We start from the raw sequence: 19,501 nt of genomic DNA on the forward strand, positions 1-19,501 counted from the left end.
CATTTTTGTCAACGTTCACAAAGTCATCTGCATCAATCTTCTCAATCAGTTTGGATTTCACTAGAATTGTCATAACAAACAACTTCTCCACAATCTCTACTATTATCAAGAATAAACCCACAGTTTCAAAAGCACTTTATTACACATTTGATTGAATGACTTAAAAATGCAATTGCATCTAACAAGTCAATTTTTATGGTAATTTTAGATGCTCTCTTACAGTCATTCATGTTTGCAATAATATGTTGAAGCATCAATTTTCTGTATTTCAGTTTTATACACTGTATAATTCCATTATCTAGTGGCTGTAGAACTGATGTTGTATATGGAGGTAGAAAGACTAAACAAACATTTGAAAGTTGAACTTTTTGGTGATAAATTGTATTATCTAGGAAAAGTAGAGAACTCCTATTTACTTGTTCCATTCTTTTGTTTAATTTCTTCAAAAATTCCTCAAATATAGCACTTGTCATCCACGCTTTATTATTCACTTTCCATTCAACAAGAAGTTGATTCATCCTTAAATTTTTAAAACAGTGCAGATTTTCACTTTTACCTATTACCCATGGTTTCCATAGTTTTCCATCAGCTTTTGATGTTACGCAGGTTCCACCATACAGAGGGCCTTTTATAAGAGAAATCTTAAAATAATGCTGCAAAATTTTGATATTTCCAGTTTGCACAGACTTCAGCTCTATGCAGGTTTTACTATAACTACTTTTATACTTATTTCCTGTGCTAAAATTTTCTCCTGCATCTTAATTCTTTTTGCATTTAGTTTTTCCTAGCCCTCACTACTGTCTTGTCCGAGGCCACTGGTGTACCAACAGAAAATTAGCACCCTAGTGAGGGAACCTCACTTCATTCAGAACAAATATGTTCTTTACCCAGAACCTAAATCATGCTCTGTGGGTGGACTATGACATGATCTGTCATCATTAATGACCAGGCACCAACCAGGTAGCTGAGATCCTACTGCTCAGAACTTGAATTATAGGACCATGACATCTAAATCCCACATTGGTGGCTTGGGCATTTGGTCCCCAATATACATATATGTGTCAGTAGACCCCAACCTGTAGCTATAGAGTGACACATTCCATGCTATTGGAATCATGATGAGAATTTAAACAATATTTAATTGTACAAACCTTTTCCTTAACCTGAAGAAGTCTAAAAGACAACACTCCAAACTTAGAATGACAGGATTCTGTATGCCATATTCAACCTGAGCAAAAGAATCTCATGTATATGGATGCAACCTGTGCTGGCTACCAATAAAGTGAGGAGCTGACGTTAGAAGTTGGGACACTTGAATAGGGGTGGAACTATGACCTCCTTTAGGAGCCAAGGAAAGTTGAGACGCCAACAACAACTGGTATGAATGCAGTTGGGTAACATCAACCCTTGATTCCAAAGATTCTGTAAAGCCTGCAGAAACCAAGGGTCTAAGAAGGGGAGCCTCATGTGATTTTCAGAATACAGCAACCAATAGATGAATGCCCTTCAATAATACATATCTACATAACAAATCCTAATAACATCCCAGCAATGAGACTGAGGAAAGTGTAGATACTAAGAATCAAACTAAGATAATAATGATTAGTGGTGATCAATGAGAGAGTTCCAAAAATATGGATTTATCATAAATATCTTAACACTGTAGTTAGAGCCAGAAGAATCCTAGAAAATTATGTTCTATTCAGGTTAACCACAGAGTCCATTCTCAAACCACACATTTCTAGGAAAAGGAGAGTGACAGTGATAGGGTAAAGCAGGTTGTTCTGACAAACGATGGAGACAAGGCATAGTTGACCTTTCACATACATGTAACTGAGCAGTAAATCTTCCTACATGAACTGCAATATCAGAGAATGGAAGGAGAACTACATATTTGCTATCAGATCTTTATGCCATTTGGGAAGACACAGACTCAAAAGCAACTAGGAAAAGACTTGAAACACACTCAATTTACTAACAGAAGAAAAAGAACCAGAGGCAGCTGATCCAAACTGTAAGAAATACACAGAGTAAAGGAAAGTGTTTGAAAGTGTGAAGCTAACTTTTCTCCAGAATGTCCAGGATCATCTGCAAGTGCAGCCTCAGAGTCCTCCCACAGAAACACCACTGGATTGAATATGCATCTCCATTTCACTACAAATATGGTCATAGACAGCTTGAACTGAGAATAACTTCCCCTCACAACTGTTGAGCAATGTTAGACATCAGAGGTAAAATAAAAGAGACCTGATTTTCCTCTGTGTAGAAACAGTAATCTGGGAATTCATGCAATATATCAGCTTGCCAAACAAAATTTATTTTGCATATGAAAATCAAATATGTAATATGAAGAATGCTTAAGGTATCACCAATGGCTGCTGTAATAGAAATCCATTAGTGAATGCTCAGTCAAGAAAATGTGATAATATTATTTAAATGAAGTGCTTAAACACAGTACCAGGATAGAGGGAACATTGATACATGTTGAAAGTGTTACAAGACAGATATTGCCACAGGCGATTAAGCGTGTAAAAGACCAAAGCAAGCAAGAAAAAAATCAGATTAATGCTTAGATGGACAAAGAAAAGAAACTGCAACAGTTGAGTAATAGTTGTAGTGTAAGAGGAGGTAAGTATTTTTTTTGAAATATTAGTAGTTATAAATCTGAAGTCAACAACAGCAGTAGCAGGCAAAAACCTTTATAAAAAGTAGTGTTGTGTTGGGTAACAATAACCAAGAAATATTACAACACAAGGAAACATAGGTTTTTTTTCCATATGTAATGCTTTATATAGCTAGTTGTCAATAACTTATATTTTTCTTATTTCTCTAATTGTCTAGTAACAATATAAGACAAATGACCTGGACTTGTGCACTATCATCCTGGCCTATGAACTAATCAATGTGCTTGCACTTGTAAAATCTTGAAGAAACTTGTAGATATTTTCTCTTACACCTTTGTTTAACTATGACTAAATAAAAACTTCTTAGGGGTTTTAGTTAAACAGCAAGACGAATGAACAAAAAAATAAAAAAGCCAATCCTACAAGTTTTGGTTAAAATAGTCATCATTATTATTGATTTGTAGGGAATGTACAAATTTTTTATTACTAGGTATACAGTTGGTTTGTTTATAGATAAGCAATAGGTTCTCTGTATTGTACCCATCATGGGCACTGAACTCTGGTTTCTAGCATTATAAGCCGTTACACTTACTACAGAGACACTAGGGTGGTGTAACAATTATCAACTTTAACAAGCACCATGATTTAGGCCTTAATTTAAAATTAATATGTTAAAAAACGGATTTATCTCAAAACATCTGTCAAACAAACTTGAAAAAAGTTTATGAGACAAGAAACAAACTGAGCTTTTAAACAGTAGCTAAGTATATTAGTTGATTTTCCTGTTTAAAGGACAGGGAAATCATAGGTGAGTCAAAACCCATTTGCATTTCTTTCAACATCAACTGGTCTCCCTCATTTTCTATTTTAGCAACTTAATTTGATTGTGTCAATTGTTTTTCTTCTGCTACAGTTATTCTAATTTTTGCTAAACTTTCTTTGAAAGAGCTTGCTCTAAATATGATCATTTATCAATGAAAAATATAAAAAATCCAAGCAGTTATGGTTGTATGAATACAAGAGTTCCTCAAGGCTCAGACACTCTGAACACTAAGGCAATTTGAGCATTACCAACAGACAGTGAGTTTTAAATACATAGATTTCTACACAATCTACTACAACACAGAGACCAAAATGTTATTCACAATAATCACTCATGGTACACAAGGTTCTTTTTAAAAACAAAATTAATTAGTAGAAAAGGATCAAATGGAAAAAGGGTTCTCAATGAAATAAAATGTCTTGAAATAAAAAGTTAATATAATTAAACATAAACACTTATTATCACTTATTCAAAACATCATGGTTTGTATATTTAGTATTTTAAGGTTGTAAAAAGGCACAATACTTCATTTTTGAGGGGGGTGCCTAGTTGGCACAGCTCCTTATTATGGAAGACCACCTCTTGAAGATCCAGTTCTAATAGTACCTACTTGTCCAAATCATTCTTAAAACAAAATACAAATATTTTTTCATACCTAGGTCAGCATCTTCTCCAAGCTTCTCCACCCTTGAAAAAGGTTGCACTTCTACAGAGTTTGGAAAGCCACTTAAATTAGGATTCTCAAATGCTTCCATATAGATGATGTACTTGACTAATGGTATTTTGTCAATAATTTTCTAAGTATGAACAAAATTTAACATATTAAACTTTTTTCTAAGTTCCAATAAAATAAACTTAAGAGCTATAAATCTGTAATTGTACTAAAATGTTTAGCTTAATGACCTTTATATAATGAAAAACATAAATGATATTCCAAACAAACAAACAAAAATTAAATACAGCTTAATACAATTTTACTTAGGCACAGATCAGTAAAACACACAATAAAAATAATACAAGTTAGACAAAATCAAATATCCTGGCTTACTTTCTTACAGATTAAAAAGGCACTTGTTTATGTAAATCTGGAAGAAACATCAACAGCATCAACGACAATGTGGTAGTGGCACTTTAAGTTACTGAAAGATTTCTAACTAGCAGTTGTTCTTGAATTAGACCCTGTTAACTAAGTTAGTAAGGTAATTTCTTGGCATATGAGAATAATATTCTGGTTCAATCTCAAGCCACGAAAATGCACAAATGGGATAATCAAATCTGCTATTTCTATACAGGATGCATATTGAAATACTTGGTTTAGGATGAGCACATAATACACAACAGACAATTTGGTTCTTCAAGGTTCACCAAAGAAAAAACAACGTGAACCTACCCTTTAACTTTTAGTCTTAATTGCATTCTTGTAGGTTGCTGGCCTACAGCATTGTTGATGGGAATTCATTTTATAAACTAATCCCCTTTCACCCTTTAAATAAAAAACAAAATAAAAATATCTTATCTTACACCTCATCTTTTTTTTCCAAATCTTACATTTGTACATGTCCTATCATTGTATTGTCTTCAGAATTTAATAACAAAAAATAGATTCCTTTACCCTATTGATCCTCTGAATAAACTTCTAAACTTCAGTAATATTATCTCTCTGCCTGCTATTCTCAAGATAAAATATGTTAAGAGATCTTAATTATTGCTATAAGAAAATCCACCTCCAAAGTCATCTTAACAGCCCTCTTCTAAAGCTTTTTTAGCCTTTACTACCCCAACCAAAGAGATCACAATGACTTGATCAGAGATCTTGATCTAACAAAGTTGAATGCCGAGATTATATTTGTGGGCTGATATGTGAAAGTGATTCAAATTACAGTTGCAAATCTTGAAAAAGTATGCACTTTGAAACATTTTTGTTCATTTTTGTATAACTTTAGTATAATAAATACATGTAAACCTTAATTTACATGTTTTATTCAAACATTATGTAAATGACAATGTGTAAGTTTGCCCGTTTTTCATAGAAAATAGGCTGATTTCTAAATTTCATTATCTAGGTCACAAAAGCAAAGTTTGAAGGGAATAATGGCCATTTTCTATACTTTTACAACATAAGCAATTAAGAAATAACACATACTATCCAGGAACAAAATCTGTGTTACATAGTGTTATTCATTGTTTTATGTAACAAGATAATAATATATTATTATACATTATGATTGCATTTTATTTTTTATTTCACATATAAACCACAGTAAAAAATATGCTTAGAGAAATCATTAGGTCCCTGCCTTTTATACATTAAAAAGTAGTACTTAATAAGAACAATTTGCAATATTATCCCAATAATTACCTGCCAAAAATACAAGCTATGGTGTAAAGGGCAACATGTTTAACATGGAAAATTGCCAACCATTCAACATGGCAATGTTCTTATAAAAAGAGAAAGACTTATGAGTAAAGGAAGTAAGGGATGGTCAGCACACCCTATGAGAATTTAAAACTATCTAAACAGTACTTCATTACAAGTAAACCAACTCCTATCACTGTGGACCAGTTCTCTGTCAAAAGTTAATCAATCAGGAAGTAAGAGTTGACATGTTTCACATATTTCAATCAAGTGTGCAAAAGTTTCACAAAGATTTTTCCCTTGTAAAGAAGTATTGTAGTGTTCCAAATATAACATACATTTTTTTTTACTAATACTAAAAATTTATCTAAGAAGTTGGGGGTGCACAAAATATATGATAACAAGGTTAAATACTTTTTTTTTTTTTACAGCCAGTCCAGGCCATCTTTTCTGACATGCATTGTGAACAATGATGCATGCTTGCAAGATATGTTGCATTTTTATGGTATATCTTATTAATTCTCTTTGTTTCAAAGACATAAGTCTTGTGATCTTTACAATTCATCTTCTTGTGCAATTAGAAATGTTTGAAAATATGAAATTAGTTATAACTTCATTATGTTTGATATTTAAAATTACAAATCGTTTTTGGTAAAACCTTCACATTCTGAGAATAAAACACCATTCTTAATTAGTTGGTGCAATGTCTCTATTGTCTTATTTTCACCATAAAATGACATCACTGCAGACATCGTATTCATCTTCATTATGTAATACAGCACACATTGTCATCACAGGGGATGTCACCTTTTAAATCATCCATGCTTATGAAGCAACACTTCTTATAGACACAATGAATTGGTATCACCAAAGTCTAGGTCACCTTATCTATGGTTATAAGGCAAATTTGACTCTTTTTTTTTTTTTCCCCCACGAAGGTTAGACTGCATATTACACATATGGTAGCATATTATTTTTGGAAATTTTTGGTAGAAATCATAAGTGCGTAAGCTTCTCCTAAGATATATTGGTGGAAGAGAGAAAAACTACAAAAACTGTAGAACAAAATACTTGCTCTTATGAAAAAAACATTTTTTTTTAAACACTGAATGAGAAATTGGCCTGTTTGAAAGGCCATAGCTAGAAACATGATTTTCTATCAATCACAAGGTGATAACAACTTTCAAAATGGTACAGAGAATATAAATAAAATATTTTGATACATTTATGGTTGTCACAGGTTTTTCACATGATGAGAAATTTAAACTTCTCAAAGTGTATGGTAAATCAATAATAATCTCTGCTTACTGCCATGTTGACACTAATTATGCAAAGTGAAATTTCCACACTATAAAGATGAAGACATCAGTATTAAGTGCCTAAGCAATGAAAATGTTGTTCACGCTAAACTACTCCCAAGTACATCTGTGAAATCATATGACTATTACCCATGCACTTCTGTGCATTTGGTTTGCTCAAATATGGTTTTGAAAGTTTATTCAAACCATTCAAACAGAGGGTCAGTAAAAATTTTATCAAGATGTAGGTTTAACACTGACTTCATTATCATTTGCAGAAATTCATTACAATGTAAATTACAGTGTCAGACAGCAATACATAACCATGGTCATCAGAGAGAGCTAGATCAGTAACGGAAGAAGTAGATCCATCATGAAGTACGATTATCACTTCATGTGTGTACCTTAAAGATCATTCAGATTTGTAAAAATATAAAGCTTTAAATTTATTTGTAATGCATTTGTTTGACATTAAGCACAAAGCTATACAATGGCTGTCTGTTCTATAACTCATCACCAGTACCAAAACATTGTTTATAGGATTATAAGCCTACAGATTTACCACTGAGCCAATGAGAGAGGGGAGCTTTTGTAATTTGAATTATTTTAGTTGGTACACAAAAACATTATATTTTGTATTTTGTTACAATTTATTTATTTAACTTATCTTTATCTTTATAATCACCTTCTAATAACATGTACACTTTGGTTTGATATACATAATGCTTTCTACAGTGCAATGTAATATAAAGCAAGGGCAGATCCACAAAGGGGGTAAACCTTGGGGGTTTTAACCCTCATTCTTCTTAGTGCCTCAAAAACATTAAAACACTAATGTAACGTTGAGAACACAAACATTAATGAAGCCTAATTCTCCAATAATATCATACAGTTTTCTGTAGACAAATGATTACAAAACATATAATTCACTCAGAACCTGATCAATGCTGTCCTTTCCAAAATGCTTCCTTCTTATTTTACTTTCTTCGATTTCTCATAATAGATCAAAAATAACTTTGCTAGCTGTGCAATAGGTCCTGTATTTAGAAAACTTACAGTAGAAACATTTCATTTGACAAAACATACCTGTTCAAAATTCATATTTAACCTACTCTTAGCTTTCTACTAAATATTGAACAAAATCAAAGTTCATATGCAATGAATGATTAAAATGCATCAAATAATTTCATTTTATGACTAAATAATTTGGTGATTATTTCTGACACACCTTCAAAGTTGCTGCTAGTATTGTGTTTACATATATGCAGAGGAGAGGGTTTTGGGGACAACTTTAAGTGGATGACACCTTCCAGAGCTCTTAACTGTTTTAGTTTTTTTTTTTCAAGGGGAGGGTAGAGGGTCAGCTGATGTATCAAAACCTTATTTGGTTTATTGAAAATTACTAATATTAGTATATACAAAGTTAAAGCTTCCATATTTATTTTTTCTTCCTCATAACCCTCTTGTTCTTACACCATTATTGTGTGATACCTGAAACATGCTATCTCATTAACAGTTAATGTATTTTGTATAAATTATGATTCAACTTTGCTTTCCTCCTCCCACTACAATTTTTCTAAAGTGATGCCACTGCCCTTGCCCATAAAGGTTCTTTTCACATAACTCCCCTTTCATGTGATCTGGACATGCTGTTGTAAATTACTTATTTTGTTGTAAACTCTCATTTACAGTATTATTATTATTATATGGTCTAGCTAGTTTAAATATCCCTTTCTTTATTTGTTCAGATTTATTCTTCCCCTATCAGAATGTTTGAGAAAATAAAATAAAATAGCGAAACAAGTTGAGGAATTAAACATTTTTTCTGGCTATTTTCCACAGAATAACTAAGTAAGTAAAGGTTTACAAATGTAAACTATTGATCCAACAAAATCTTAAGAACACATTAATTTTACATGTTACAAATAGTACCACATACATTATTAACACTTGTTACTACACATTCATTATATGTAAATTAAGGATAAAAAAAAAAGTATACTTTATGAAAAATTATTAGTTTGATACCTTTAGTTTACCAAGTAATTCTTGAGATGTGATTATATGAGTAACTTCTGTTTCATTGATACCATGGATAATTCCTTCTTCTCCAAGAGTGGCATACAAAGTTACAACTAAAATGTATAAAAATAAGAAAAATAAAATATTATAAAATTGCTATTAAATGACAGCAATACATAACCATGGTCATCAGAGAGCTAGATCAGTAACGGAAGAATCATGAAGTACGATTATCACTTCATGTGTGTACCTTAAAAATCATTCAGCTTTGTAAAAATATAAAGCTTTAAATTTATTTGTAATGCATTTGTTTGACATTAAGCACAAAGCTATACAATGGCTGTCTGTTCTATAACTCATCACCAGTACCAAAACATTGTTTACAAGCCTACAGATTTACCACTGAGCCAATGAGAGAGGGGAGTAATATAATGTTTCTTTTTTTTGTCTTTTTAGTCCTTTGTAATTACGAAAAGCAAATGAAACAATCTCATTTAGAATTTAAATAAATAAAAAAAGAATATATATATCACAAGCTATTGTTGAACGAAATTAATCATAAAACTGCTGTGAATAAAAACATTTATGAAAATATTTTAATCAAATAACTCTTGAAATAAAGAAGTGTAACAATTTAAAAATGCTGTACTTTAGGAAGCATCTTTTCAGTTATAGAGACAGCTCTCTTTATATTTCTCTATATTTTCTATAAATTAGCATCATGAATAAAAATTTACCTGGAATATTGAATCGAAGACAAGCTTGTGCTGCTATCATCCATTCCACACGAGTTTCAGCAAAAATAACTACGTTCTGTCTGGGCTGAACACCTATGGACATAAGTCCTTTTCCAAAAAGTTCTACCCTTTTGTTTGCTTCTTCATAAGTCAACCATTTATAATCTCCAAGAATCAACTATTTGAAATAAATATTGCAAGTTTATTATACTTAAGATCTCAGTATTAAATCCAACGAAACATACATGCACTATTAATATCAGTCATTTAAATATTTTTAGTACGTAATGATACAAATACAAGAAATGGAAGAGAATTTAAACAAAAATTTAAACCTTGCTGTCAGGCACTTTCAGAACTAAAAGCTAAAGTCAATTTTTTATGAAGATTAAAATATAAAAACTCTTTATTAAAGTTTCTATTAAAAGAAAGAGGAATGTTTTTTTTTTTTTTTTCTTTCCTAAACTACTATTTAAAGAAAATGTTTAACCAGCATTTTTTTCCATAAGGAGTTGGAGAGTTTTACTGAATGTGCTCTTTTACATTTGACCTTCCAAATTGAAATTTTGTATCATTATTGGCCTCACTACTATTTAACTTTAAATATCAAATGATAAAAAGCTAATACATTACTAAATGTTGTTTATAAATTATAATAAAGTAAAAGGTGTAAAAAGCAATGTACCCAGATCAGGGATTGAACCAAATACATCAGGTTACCAGGTTTTAAGTCCGAAGCAGACAATTATCTGCCTAATTCATCACAGTTCTGGAGACAGCTGTGCATTTAACAAATGAATGCACTTGTATATAGAAGTGTGCAGGAAATCAACTGCATTTTCATTATTATACAAGGTTAATAAAAGTTGCTTTCATCCAATTGATTGTTGTCAAACTCATTATATTTAAGAAAATTTTGAAGAATCAATTAAAGTAGGAAATTTGAAATTTATAAACAATTGTCACATCATACATTTCTTTCATATTTTGAGATGTGATAGAAGCCTTTGGTATATAAAACCATTTTTAGTGTATAACTGAAGAAAAAGGCAAAACATATTATTACAAAAACTATACTGTACAGTAACAGAGGGTATTTATAATTTTTTATATTTAAAAAAAAGTATAATTTCTGAAAAATTGAAATATGAAACAAAATTGCAAGGGTTAGAAAAACCCATATCAAGATCTGAAGAGTAACTGCAAAGTGAGGAACATCAGTCTAACAAATTAAACAATAGTAAATATGATTTAATGAAGAAATGTTTTTTCATGTAAAATCGATTTGTTTAGATATACATCTTTATACTTTTTGATAGCAAGTAGACAGTCTGAAAATTTTCCTTTTACAACAATGCTGTTCCTTTCCCAAATGTTAAATCATACACAGGACCAAGTAACTAGTGTTTTTTTTTCCATGGATTTATATCAGAATATGAAAAAACAACAACATTGAATTGTGACTTATCAAGCCAAATAACATGTTTCCAGTCATTCAATGTCAATAGCTTATGCTTTAAATATCATTCAAACTTTACTGTTTTCTTTTGATACAGGTGTGATGCAAGAACTTTTCTAAAAAATTGTTAGTTGCCAAGTGACAAGAAAGATTTAAAGAGAGTGTAAACTGAATCCTGACCATTGTTAAAAGAACTGATTAGTTCAAACACAATCTTTCATTTGCTGCATTTTAAAATCCTGTCCAATTATTTTTCCCTTGATCACCAACTTGTTACTACTTTTTTTAAGTCCTTGAATAGTTGTTACATGCCAGATGATTAGAAGATGACTAATATTACTCCTCCTTTTATAGTAGTGATAAATGTTGTTCAAGTAATTATAAGCTTATTAGCCTTACATCAATGACTGAAAAATTTTTGAAAGTCTGATAAATGATGCTTTACAAAGTTACTTAACAAAACCTGATATTTTTTGGATAGTCAGTATGGTTTTACTATGGGTAATAAATTTTGCCTTTCTAATCTTTTGACATTCTTTGAAGATGTTACTGCTTATATAAATGACAATATATATGTGCATTTGATGAAACTTGATTTTCAGAGACCACTTGACAAGGTGTCACATAATTTTGTTTTAAAACATTACTTCTGCAGATGTGGAGAACAGGTTGGCTCATTGAACAAAAAAATTGTCTGAGTGGAAAAGCTTGTAATAAATGGAGCTTAGCCAAGTTAATATCATAACTATGATACCTAAGGTTTCTTTTCAATTTTTGCACAAAGCTACATGAGGGCTATCTGCACTAGTTGTCCCTAATTTAGCAATGTAAGGCTAGAAGGAAGGCAACTAGTCATCACCACTCATATCCAACTCTTGGGTTACTCTTTTACCAACAAATAGTGAGATTCACTGTTACATTATAACACTCCCACAACTGAAGGGATGAGCATGTTTGGTATGATGAGGATTCAAGTCCATGATCCTCAGATTACAAGTCAATTGGCCTAACTACCTTGCCTCACCAGGCTTAGGATACCTAAAGACTCAGGCCACTTGCTCTTTTTTATTTAAATTATTGACATAAATGAAGGAGTATTCAATTATTTAAACTTACTGATGGTATCAAGGTTTTGTTTGGTGCTGGCTGTGAGGAGAACACTGCTACTTTACAAAATGACTTGGATCATCTAATGAGGTTGAGCAAATAAATGACATAGTTTTGAATTAGAAAAAATGCAAAATAATGTGTGGAATACTTGAGTTATTAGTATAAATTTGGATATAACCTTAACAGTGTTATGGAAAGAAAAAAGATCTTGGTATTCTAGCTCATGAATCTTTTAAGTTATCCAAGCAGTATTGTTGTTGTTAGTAGAACTGCTAATAGAATTTTAGGTTCTATGTACATAAATATTGAATACGAGCCAAAAGAGGTTATAATTGTATGGGTAATTGGCTAGACCAGATTTGGAATATATTCTTTCTAAGGTTATTTATATTAGAGAAAACATTTGAATGAGTTCAAAAGAAGTGCTATTAGGATAATACTTAGGATGGAAGATGTTATATGAACACAGATAAGATCTTTGTAATTGCTTTCTCATCATTTGTTTCATACTTAATAATGACAATGGTAAAACTAAGAGACAAAATATACATTTTATTAAGATAGGAGTCACCTGAAAGCTTTGTTTTTGAATTTAATGCAAAAGGTACTTATGGGCTATCTGTGTTCTACTAACATAAGCTGTATTTTTTTAACTGGATGGTTATCTTTCAGATGTGGATGGGTTTGTTTTTGGTTTTTAATTTTGCACAAAGCTACTCAAGGGCTATCTGTGCTAGCTGTCCCTAATTTAGCAGTGTAAGACTAGAGGGAAGGCAGCTAGTCATCACTACCCACCGCCAACTCTTGGGCTACTCTTTTACCAACGAATAATGGGATTGACCGTCACATTATAATGCCCCCATGGCTAAAAGGGCGAGCATGTTTGGCGCGATGGGAATACGAACCCGCGACCCTCAGATTACGAGTCGCACACCTTAACATGCTTGACCATGCCGGGCCATAGGATGTGGATGGGATAGCCTAGTTGAACCAAGAGAACCCTCATTCTCCTTAAATCATCTGTTATTTTCATATTTGCAATATTGTCTGATGACAAATGTCTTCAGGATCTTCCTTTGTAAACCTGCTTTATGAGATAGACATCCATTATTTTAACCTTTTGAAAATCAGAAGGATGTTTGTTCTCACCCTATTGTCATGCAAGCTGCACATTGTTGACTAAATCTTTCATTTTACAATGCACAAGCAATAATTTGACACATATTTCCAACAGATATATCAAAATTAAGTGTTCTAATAAAAATGTTGAGGATCCTAATAAAACGGTCAGCTACTCTGCACATAGGTATGTACTATACACAAAAATATTTTAAACTTGTATTTCAAATATGTCAATACCTGTGAGTGTGTGTGCTTGAAATTATAATATAAAACATATTAACTTGTAGTATTGCTGCCATTTTAGCTTTCTCAATTTGTCATTAGTACTTTGATGTATGTATAAATTTATAGTTTTCTTTTTCTTTTTTTTGTTATGGTATTTTCTTAATTTGTTTCCCTATTAGTGGTTGCTTTTGAACTGAAACTTATAATATAGCCTGTACAGGTCATATTTAGTGTGGTGAATCTTTTAGTTTTTCATATTTTAGTTGCATGTGCTACATATGCTAAACATGGTGAGTTTCAGTTTTACTCCATTACTTGCTTAAGTTAAGAGATTTACTGGCCTGTAGTTTGACGTCTTTCTGCCTAATGGCATAATATTAATCAAGCTTAATAATCTGACCAGAGACCCAGCGAGGTCACCACGGTCTTCATACAGCAACAGATGTAGAACTTCCTTATGTCAAATTATGGTTATACCAGTCTTACCCTTCAGAAAAGAATGATTTATACTTAACATCTCTGCATTAGTATTCCTGAAGAGGCAACAATACAAGAAATCACTTAAATTTGTTTGTGCCTTTAAAATTAGTGCCCGTAACCCTTACGTTCAAAATATTACATTTCATGACACGCTAAGTTTAAAATTACAAGACGTAAGATTTCACAAAGTTATCCGGGAGGGGTGGTTAGCACTATACTCTTCATCATGTACGTAAACAATATGCCGCTGAAGGATCCGAATCATGGATTCCCTTCACAGTTCGCAGATGATGTGGCAGTCTGGAAAAGTGCCGCAACACCCACGATAGCAGCCACTAACATACAACCGCAACTAAATAGAATAAGTGAATACTGTCAAAAATATAGAATATAGAATAAAAATAAACACAGCAAAAACACAACTCGTAGTTTTACGAAATTGACAAAACACAAAAAACAACAGCCAGAATTATAAATGAATGACACACTACTTCATACTGTCCCATCGGCAATTTTTTTGGTCTGACCTATGATTCAAGACTAAATTGGATCAAGCATGCTAACGAAATTAAAAATAAAGTCTGGCGAAGAACTAACTATGCTAGGGGACTAAGTGGTAAAAACAGTGGAGCATCTACAGATAACATACTAAAAATCTATAAAACATATATTAGACCTGTAATAGATTACGCAGCTCCAGCATGGATAATCTGTAAGCAATAAAATAGTTAAGACCAAACTACAAACAATCCAAAACATACTCCTCACAACTGCATACAGAGTTCCAAGAACTATATCATCTCAGTTCATTCACAAATGGGCCCGGCATGGCCTAGCGCGTTAAGACGTGCGCTTCGTAATCTGAGGGTCGCGGGTTCGCGCCCGAGTCGCGCCAAACATGCCCGCCCTCCCAGCCGTGGGGGCGTTATAATGTGACGGTCAATCCCACTATTCGTTAGTAAAAGTAGCCCAAGAGTTGGCGGTGGTGGTGATGACTAGCTGCCTTCCCTCTATATTACACTGCTAAATTAGGGACGGTTCATTTCACAAATACTCGAACATACCAACCATACCAGATAGACTCCCACATAGCACAATAATGTACTTTAATAAGAATTGGATGAAAAACGAATTACTATACTAGACAGGTACCTCATACATGATGAAGCTAGTCCTAAATATATCTCCCCAATTAATTTATATTTTAAATATAAAAATAAATAAAAATATATAAAATAATAATAACAATAAAATAAAAATATATATACACACACATATATATGTATTAAACAATAAAAAATGCCACCAACAAACTTGACATTCTGCTGATAGAATAAAATAATCACTATATATGAACCACAATACATGGACATTGCCCTGAAAAGGATCAAAATAATATTCAGTTCTACAATTACAAATACCAATCCGGCAAGAACATAAGTACGGGGAGGAGGAAGAGGTCATAGAGAACCTGACCCTCCAGGGTATGAACTTTTTTTACACAGACAGAGACAGAGACAAAGTTATCCGGTACATGGACATTGCCCTGAAAAGGACCTGAGTTATGCTCGTCACTCTGGCCCTCATGTATTTACTTTAAATATATTAATAAGTCCACTCCAACAATGAAAAGGAAGGAGAAAGAGGTCTAGTGTACCTGACCCTCCCGGGTATACAAATTTATATACTTAAACCCCTAGAGAGAAACAAAGTTATCAAGAAAATGTCGTTAAAACCTGACCCTTCCGGGTATATAAACATCAATACCCAAACACCTATAAGAAAGAGAGAGAGAGAACAGGCGTATCTGAGCGACATCACACGACTTTGAGATTCTCTTTAAAGTGTTTGAAAATGAAAAGTATATGTATATATATTGCTTTGTCAAGGTTTAGGGAAGTTTAAAAATAATATTTCTACATATGTCGAGAATATCACACAACTTAATAATCAATTGTAAACGCTTTAGTTACTTCTTGAATACTGACAACTCTAATACACACTGTTGTGAATGAATTATTAAAAACAATGATTTATTATTGGCTGTAGAAATTAAAATATAATAATGATTAATTACAAACAAACAATGGCAAGTTTTATTTATATAACAGGACATCACAAAAATGAGTTATAAGGGTTTATTAGAACAAACAGCAAACATATCACTTATTACAAAAAATAGTAGCATTTTAAAATAAATAGTTTAAAAATACATAAAAATTATGTTATTACATGAGGTACTCCAGTAGAAGTTTCACTCCTATAAGTATTAGATTATTTAGAAGTCCTAGATTTCACTGAGCAAAGCAACACATACATCGTAAACTAAGAGCCGCCATGACCAGGAGGTTAAGGCACTCGACTCGTAATCTAAGGGTCGCGGGTTCGAAACCCCGTCATACCAAACATGCTCGCTCTTTCAGCCGTTGGTGCGTTATAATGTGACGGTGAATCCCATTAATCGTTGGTAAAAGAGTAAGTAGCCCAAAAGTTGGCGATGGGTGGTGATGACTTGCTACCTTCCTTCTTGTCTTACACTGCTAAATTAGAAACGGCTAGCGCATATAGCTTTTGTGTAGCTTTGCCCGAAATTCAAAACAAATAAACTAAGAATATATTTCATTGTATGGCAACATTGACCGAAGATCTAGTAAGTTTATGAAATTTGTGATTTTTTGTAATGACCTGCATTCTTTCATGACGTGTATTAAGAAAGTAATTTGTTGAATACAGCATAATTAAATTAAGCTCTAAGATTAGAAGCATTTATCTTAATAATTAAAATTTAAATGTTTTTCTTTCTGTATAAAACTCTTAGTGTTTTTAGATATTTCATTTGGTTTTTCAAAAAATATATATATTTATTTTAAGATTAAAACTATATCAAAACTATGCTCTTCGACAAACCTTTTTGAAAACTTTTCCGTCTTTTTGGACTTCCTCTTCTTCTCCTTTTATTTCTCTGGTGCCAAAACATTTAGTATTTGAAAAACGTTTTACAGAATATCGAAATACTTGGTCAACTGTTTCAATTCCAGGCAGAAAAGGTTCTGTCTTGTCAATTCTGACCAATGGACTAGATATATCTCGTGGTTTTTGATATTCTCCCTGAATATAGGAACATTTAAATTATTTATATTAAACATGTAATAAGAAGGTATCTTAACTCTTTAATTTTCTTTCTATATATTTATTTTTCGATATATTTTAGGTCTTTTTTTTAATATTTAAGTGGTCATGATCACCATTTTATTGTAATTTATTCACATAATCATAAGCCTGACCAATTAAGTTTCAGTCGATCTTATATAATACTTTTTAAAAATTAAACGTCTTCAAAAACAACATAATATTTTCGCATACATGCAATTTCATTGTAACAATACAGTTAACTTTCTTGTTCAGAAGAACTATTTGATCCCATTAACTTATAATGTTCTAATTTTGACAGAGATTAATTTCTGACAGTTTTATTCTTAAAAAATCTATAACGTAATACATGGATGTTAAATTTTAATTAAAAATGTTGTAGATACCGCATGTATTTAATCATCTTCTTTATTTTTACTATATATTTCATTAAAAGCATTGCTCAAACTACATTTAAATCTAGTAATTTAACTTACGTACACAAAGCTATTACATTACATGCAACACCTAATAGTTATTTTTGCATCATTTATTTGCAAGCATCATACACCTCACTTTATTACAGTATGCACACTTCATTTTCATGAAGTGTTGACATCTTTCCGAAATTCTAATTCATATCGTAATACATTCTATCCAGGTCGTTTGCCACTTCAATGCTGGCCACTGCTTTTAGTAGCATGATTCAATTATGGAAATTATTCCCTTTTGAAGCAGGCATAGTCTCCTCCTATAGTATCATTTCGTATTTACAAAATATTTAAATTCTACTAAACTTTTAATTCGGATAATATTAAATCTGATCAAGGTCATGTGTCAGTTCAGCTCTAAATGTTTCTCTAACAAAATCCAGTTAAAAAACTTCTTGGTGTATCATGAAATAATCACGTTGTGTTCTATTTTACCTTATGGAAGTGAGACTGCTCTACGAATGTTATGAATACAGATCAGAGACGCTTCAGATAGTTCTGATCTAGTTTACCGAATTACAGAAGAAAAAACATAAGTAATTTGAGACCAGCTTTGACATTTTCAGTCAGATTCATCTCTATCTTCAAGGATTTAAGATCTGCCGGTGAAGCTTTGTCCTTGTTTAAGTGTTTTATAGCATTAACATGCTGATCGCGGATTCGTTATTTTCAATTTAATTACAAGTATGGTTTTTTTCAGCCATGTCTTTTTTAATTGTAATACAATTTGTGTGTGTTTTCTGACAATAAAGCCGCATCAGGTTATATGCTGAGTCCGCCAAGGGTAATACAGTTTGTTTCCCTTATTTTAGTCATATTAGTACGTAGTGATACTTGTTACCCTTGAAAAGTAACGAATATTAGGTTTAGTTAATCTGTGAAACGATCTTGAAGGGCAAGCAGTTTAAAGTAAAAGCAACAGTTAGGTGTTATAAAAACAACAACAACTATTTTACACACTATTGGTGTTAAGTGTGATATTGATTAATATTACTTATTTCGTATTTCTATCCTCCTGGTTGGAGGTTGTGTAGTGGGCTAACAATCTACTCACTTAAAAACCAGCCTGTTAATGAATTCGCAAGCGATTGCGGCCCTATGTTCCTTCAAGGAATCGAGAGGCATAAATAATAAATAATAAATTTCGTATTTCACTTCGTGTCCAGTTTCTTTAGTACGCTTATTTCCATTGCTCAGTTATTCCAACATTTAGTTTTATTCAGTGTTAAATGTCTAGTGACCTAGTCGAATCTGTTGTGTATATACTGAGAATCTATCCCTTTGCTCTTAAGTTACACTATATGGCGAATATAATGTGCTTAGAATATGATTATCATACACTCTTTTAATTCTTGGAGAGTTCTGAGGGATTAGATAAATGTATGGCGAATATAGTGTGGTTGAAATGTTATTATTATACACTCTTCTAATTCTTGAAAATTCACAAGAGACCAGATAAAGAATGTCGTGTTTAAAAATATAATAGGCTTAATCCCAATACTTTATGACAAGTATAATTATAATACATTTGTAATTATTGAAACTTAATTTTATTTAATATATGGCAAATTCTATTTCAATTTCACCTGTTTCAATCCATTATAAGTTTAATGATGACCTCACTA

General features: G+C 32.0%; 1 protein-coding gene across 11 annotated transcripts in view; it reads right to left on the minus strand.

Annotated features, from left to right (window-relative positions):
* LOC143236609 (fatty acid CoA ligase Acsl3-like) overlaps nucleotides 1-19,501 on the minus strand; it is a 93,538-nt gene that overhangs the window by 32,621 nt on the left and 41,416 nt on the right. For 7 of the 11 annotated variants that reach the window (XM_076474921.1, XM_076474924.1, XM_076474925.1 and 4 more), the window contains 4 exons: nucleotides 17,164-17,364; nucleotides 9,861-10,038; nucleotides 9,130-9,236; nucleotides 4,103-4,244 (listed from right to left, as the gene is read on the minus strand). In XM_076474921.1, the coding sequence (XP_076331036.1) occupies nucleotides 4,103-4,244; nucleotides 9,130-9,236; nucleotides 9,861-10,038; nucleotides 17,164-17,364 (628 nt within the window). Of the gene's footprint in view, nucleotides 1-4,102; nucleotides 4,245-9,129; nucleotides 9,237-9,860; nucleotides 10,039-10,545; nucleotides 10,703-14,117; nucleotides 14,267-14,291; nucleotides 14,587-17,163; nucleotides 17,365-19,501 lie in introns of those variants that run through there. The other 4 variants (XM_076474931.1, XM_076474930.1, XM_076474929.1 and 1 more) reach the window with 4 other exon arrangements.

This window comes from Tachypleus tridentatus, chromosome 13 (assembly GCF_004210375.1).
Source record: "Tachypleus tridentatus isolate NWPU-2018 chromosome 13, ASM421037v1, whole genome shotgun sequence".
Classification (NCBI taxonomy): Eukaryota; Metazoa; Arthropoda; class Merostomata; order Xiphosura; family Limulidae; genus Tachypleus; species Tachypleus tridentatus.